This window comes from Pyrus communis, chromosome 16, assembly GCF_041283825.1.
Source record: "Pyrus communis isolate YQ-2024b chromosome 16, ASM4128382v1, whole genome shotgun sequence".
Taxonomy (NCBI): Eukaryota; Viridiplantae; Streptophyta; class Magnoliopsida; order Rosales; family Rosaceae; genus Pyrus; species Pyrus communis.
In genome coordinates, this window is record NC_142580.1 from 2,793,011 (window position 1) to 2,797,511 (window position 4,501).

The 4,501-nt window shown below is 35.9% G+C and overlaps 1 protein-coding gene across 1 annotated transcript; it reads right to left on the reverse strand.

Annotated features, from left to right (window-relative positions):
- Nucleotides 1–345: 345 nt before the first annotated feature.
- On the reverse strand, nt 346–4,157 carry LOC137731539 (uncharacterized). Its single transcript, XM_068470662.2, has 7 exons — nt 3,937–4,157; nt 3,118–3,180; nt 2,955–3,034; nt 2,155–2,263; nt 1,777–1,936; nt 1,329–1,492; nt 346–966 (listed from the first exon to the last, which is right to left on the reverse strand). Exons 1-7 carry the CDS (start codon nt 3,937–3,939, stop codon nt 604–606), a joined length of 942 nt encoding a protein of 313 aa, XP_068326763.1. The 5' UTR covers nt 3,940–4,157; the 3' UTR covers nt 346–603.
- Nucleotides 4,158–4,501: the final 344 nt, after the last annotated feature.

A 4,501-nucleotide genomic window follows, 5' to 3' on the forward strand; every position in this document is an offset into this window, starting at 1 on the left:
TCGATCGATGATCGGTCGCTTAACTTTCAAAGGGTCTTCTAGGTTAAGCTCTCACATAATTAGTGAGACTTTTCGAGCCCGGTTATCAAAATATATGCTAAGTTTAGCAAACAGATTTTCAATACTACATTTACACCGAATATTCTGTCCTAGTTTAAGCTAAGGCAACATTCCGTTTGTAAGTGATTACAGGAGGGTTCGGAATCAAATTTCCAAAAAGAAACACATAAGAGGCGCCTCTCGTATGAAAATTATCAACCAAATTCCTCAAAAGAAAAGGTATGCTTGGTTTAATTAGTTATTTTACCCGAGATATAAAGGCCATCTTTAACAAATCACTGTCAGTAGGAGAAAATGCATCCTAGCAGCCGTTTCACTTCATTACTTAAAATATGATCATTTACAACACCATATACACACATACACTATCGAAGCTGAGCCAGATCTCCTGCACAGAGGAGAAGAACGAAGGCCAGGGACATGGTAACAAGCAAAACCAAAACAAAAGAATCTGAAAAGACAAGGACGTTCATATTTTACATGCCCCATTGCCCATATCAACGAGGCAAACCAAAAGTAGAAATCACATATGGTGTTCGATGACTAGAAGCGTTTCACTTTGACTGCCGTTCCATTTAGCCTGCCTGAAGAAACCGTATTCTGAGACCATGATGATGGCTTGAACCCGCCTGTAAGTAAGTTGGACGCAGCAGCAGCACTTATTCTTCTTCTCTTAGATTGTAGTTCCAAACTCTTCTTATTCGACATAGAACTCCCAGATGAGCCAGGAAAAATTGAAGCAGCGTTGATTAGTGCTTGCTTATTCTTCCTATTTTTTTCAAACTTGGAAACGAACTTCACACGTGATGCAGCAGCAGCATCCTCCTCTGCCACCGGAAGCAGTCGTATACCGAGACCCATCTTCCTTGACGTAGCCTCTTCTTCGGCAACTCTTTTCTTTTGAGACTGAAATAAAACAATAGTAAATAGTGAGGAAACCCTTTATGCAATGCCAAATTCAACACTCAAGTTCAGTTCATCCTCACTTCACTTGTGAGGCAGAAAAGGCGCACACACACACAAACACGTACAGAAGAAGAGAGATTTCTAATCATATTATTTAGATCTAAATACTTTATAAGGAAATATGGGTAGGGCAGACTAAAAACTTCTAATCATCTCTCCATGTATTCAATTTTCATCTCTCTGTTATATAAATCATAAAGGTGAAGTAAAACGTAATAATTTTGACTTTTTTAATATCAACCAATGTATGCTGTGTGAGAAAAACATTTAAGTGAAGAACTAAATATGATCAGGTGACATACTCTAAGTTTGGCTCTGAGGGCCTTGTTGAGGGAATAGTCATCTAAATGCCTGTCATCAGAAATTCGCTGTAGGCGAACGAGTACTGGCTCGGCTTCTTTCTTCTTTTGCAAATCCTCTTCTTGATGTTCAAGTCGATAAAATGGATCCGCAAGCTTTCCTCTTTCTGGAAAACAAAAAAATAACTTTTGTTAAGAGAGCAAAAAAGGAAACATCAAAAGAATGCAGCAAGTGGTCCAACATCTCTAGAAGAATAATTGAACCCTTTTGATCACCCAACTGACATTAACAAAGAGCGGTGAATGTACTCCATTCACTCCCTTTCTTTTACTTCCTTTTTTGGTTGAGTTCAAGTTAAGTTAATTAGAGAACAATAAGCTCAATCTATTTCAATAAGCCATTATAAAAGTCACCAAAGAAAACACTATTTGCATCGACTTCTAAACCAACCTTCATCAGCAGGAAGTTCAAAGGTTTCCGCATCCTCAACGTCAAATTCCTCATTCTTCTGTGTGGCCCCACTAATAATCACATATTTGCAATTCTTTGGATCTGTCTGAATAACAATCTCTTGTTTGCAGCATGGAGACTTCATGGTAAAGCTCCATATCTGGCAGGAAGTAAACCCTGATCGTTAATAAATGCATTTAACTAAAACCGGAAAGAAAGAAAGAAGAAGAAAGGCAAGCGTAAGAAAACACATTATGTGCGTTAAAATAATGAATACATGGGTTTCCATTGATCAAAGGGTAGCAAAACTATTCATAGCCAAGTAAATTCTGAATGAAAAAGTCAGAAGGATCGGCACCAGTTGGATGGAATATATACCTTTGTAGAATAGTAATTTCCAACTTGCTTTTTTTCTGCATTAAAACGAACACCCTTTGCAATCATAGAATTGCAACCACCGCACCATATATGGTAAGGCATCTCGAACCTGAACGCATGACAATCAATTATCAGAATGACACACATGTTAGCCAAGATTTCATTAAATTTCCCATTTTCCACCCAAACTACTGAATATCATTCAACCCAGTTTGCACGAAAAAGCACATAACTGCAAATGCTTACAGTAGAGTACAGTACAAACCACAGATTTCACATACAAGTGTCTGTACATATTACAAACAGTGACACAGTAGGCACTATACAAAAAAGGGGGAAAAAAAAAAAAAACTATTCCAAATAGATTAATTCCTACAGAGTATAATATACCAGCAGAAGTAATTAATAGTTCAAACAAATCCTAACTAATGTTATCAGTAAAACGAAGTAACTAAGTTTCCATGTTCCATTTAGAGCTTATCAGAGACATAAATTGGAAAATCACATAAGTGAAACTATCATCACACTAAACGAATCACTTATGAAACTAAAACAAGAAGGAAAGAAGAATTCAGTTTGTCAAAAAGGCTTTAATTTCACAAAAGGTATCGCATAGAATCTTCTCACTGGGGAACGGTTTAGTAAGATAATAACAAAGAAACGAAAATTGATCTCATCTCTCGTTATTAGCTATTACGAGGAAGTCACTCAACCACATTAAAACTTTCCATTAAAAAACGCTTCTTGAGACACATTTAGACTATCTAACAAACAGCGAACATATGAGCTTGAATTGTTACCTTATAATCAAAATCCCCTGGTCCAATTTCCTTGCTCTCTCCCTCAGAGCATGTTGACCATTGAACTTGTTCAAGGAACCCTGAAGCAAAAAGCAACATTAGAACTGCATATACCAACAACCCCACCATGGCATACTCTAACAGGAGTACAACAGAAGCATACCTTCTTTGGCGACCATTCTGGGGGATAATAAAAGTTGTCTGCCCTAGCAGCTGCAAGTGTAGACTGCAAAGAACCAGGTAAAACATTTAGCAGATTGAACAAATCAACAAGCAGAAAAAAAAAAAAAAAAATCCTAAATATTACAAAAATACAAATTGCCAAAATACAAAAGATTCATCACAAGCCCAAGTATTTCTATCTGTCATTTGATAACGATCACATACATTAGAAAAAATAACATCCCAATTTTTCTTTCCTAATATAAATTGCCAAATTACAAAAGATTCATCACAAGCCCAAGTATTTGTATCCGTCATTTCATAACGATCACATACATTAGAAAAAATAACATCCCAATTTTTCTTTCCTGAAGAACCATATGTTTTATATATATCCTATACATTTAAAAATCGAAATAGCATCGCCACAAAATCCTCTTGAGCTCATTGGGTCACCTAAAATCTTAGAGGAGCAACATTGTAGATTAATTTTAAACTATCAGTAATGAATCAATGCGATCGTAGGTTCTCAAATAATCACAATCGAAAGCAGAATCAAATTTGTGCACAATTAAAAATTAAAATCCAAACACTCCAAAAATTGGATATATTCAATGTGAAAAATCAAACTTTATCTTACATTGAAAGCTTCGTTTGACAGTAAGTTAACAAAATTCAGATTAATTAACTCGAAAGGAAACCCCGAGAAAACGAGTCTGAATTTGATCCGACACCAAAACCTAATATTGCAATAGCTTCAATAACGAATAAAAAACCCTAATTTAATAGAGATTGGAGAAAAGAGATGAACTTTGCATACCATTTTCTCTTTCCTGAATTGCTACTCGGTCGCCGGAGTGGTTCCGCTCGATTCAATCGCTCCGTTGAAGTTTTGGTTCCTGAAATTTTCTTATGCCCCCTTTCCTGGTCGGTTCTCAATTTTTTCCTGTTGGACATAATACGGGCCCTGGCCGGCTGGCCCGGCCTTTTATTTTTTTGACAATCCTTCAACAATATGGAAACCTATTGTCCTAAAGGCTCAAACCAATAAAAAACAAGTTGATCGTTATAAGGGGCTCGTAACTTAGATCTGTGCTAAGGTTTAAGACGAAAAGGAAATAAGATAATGTTATTCACACACCTATTTTTACTTCTCACACATCTCTTTTAATTTCTGACACTAACGAATTAAGATCAATGAATAAAAGTTAACAAGAATGTATGGAAGGTAAAAAGAGTCTGTGAATCGCACTACCCTAAAAAGATCGTCAAACAATTTGAGTTAGTCGTATAATTATCACACTCAACATTTATATCAGTTGAATTTAAGACTTTTTACTTATTAGTATCTACGAGTGTGTTATGTTACATATTAAACATAAATT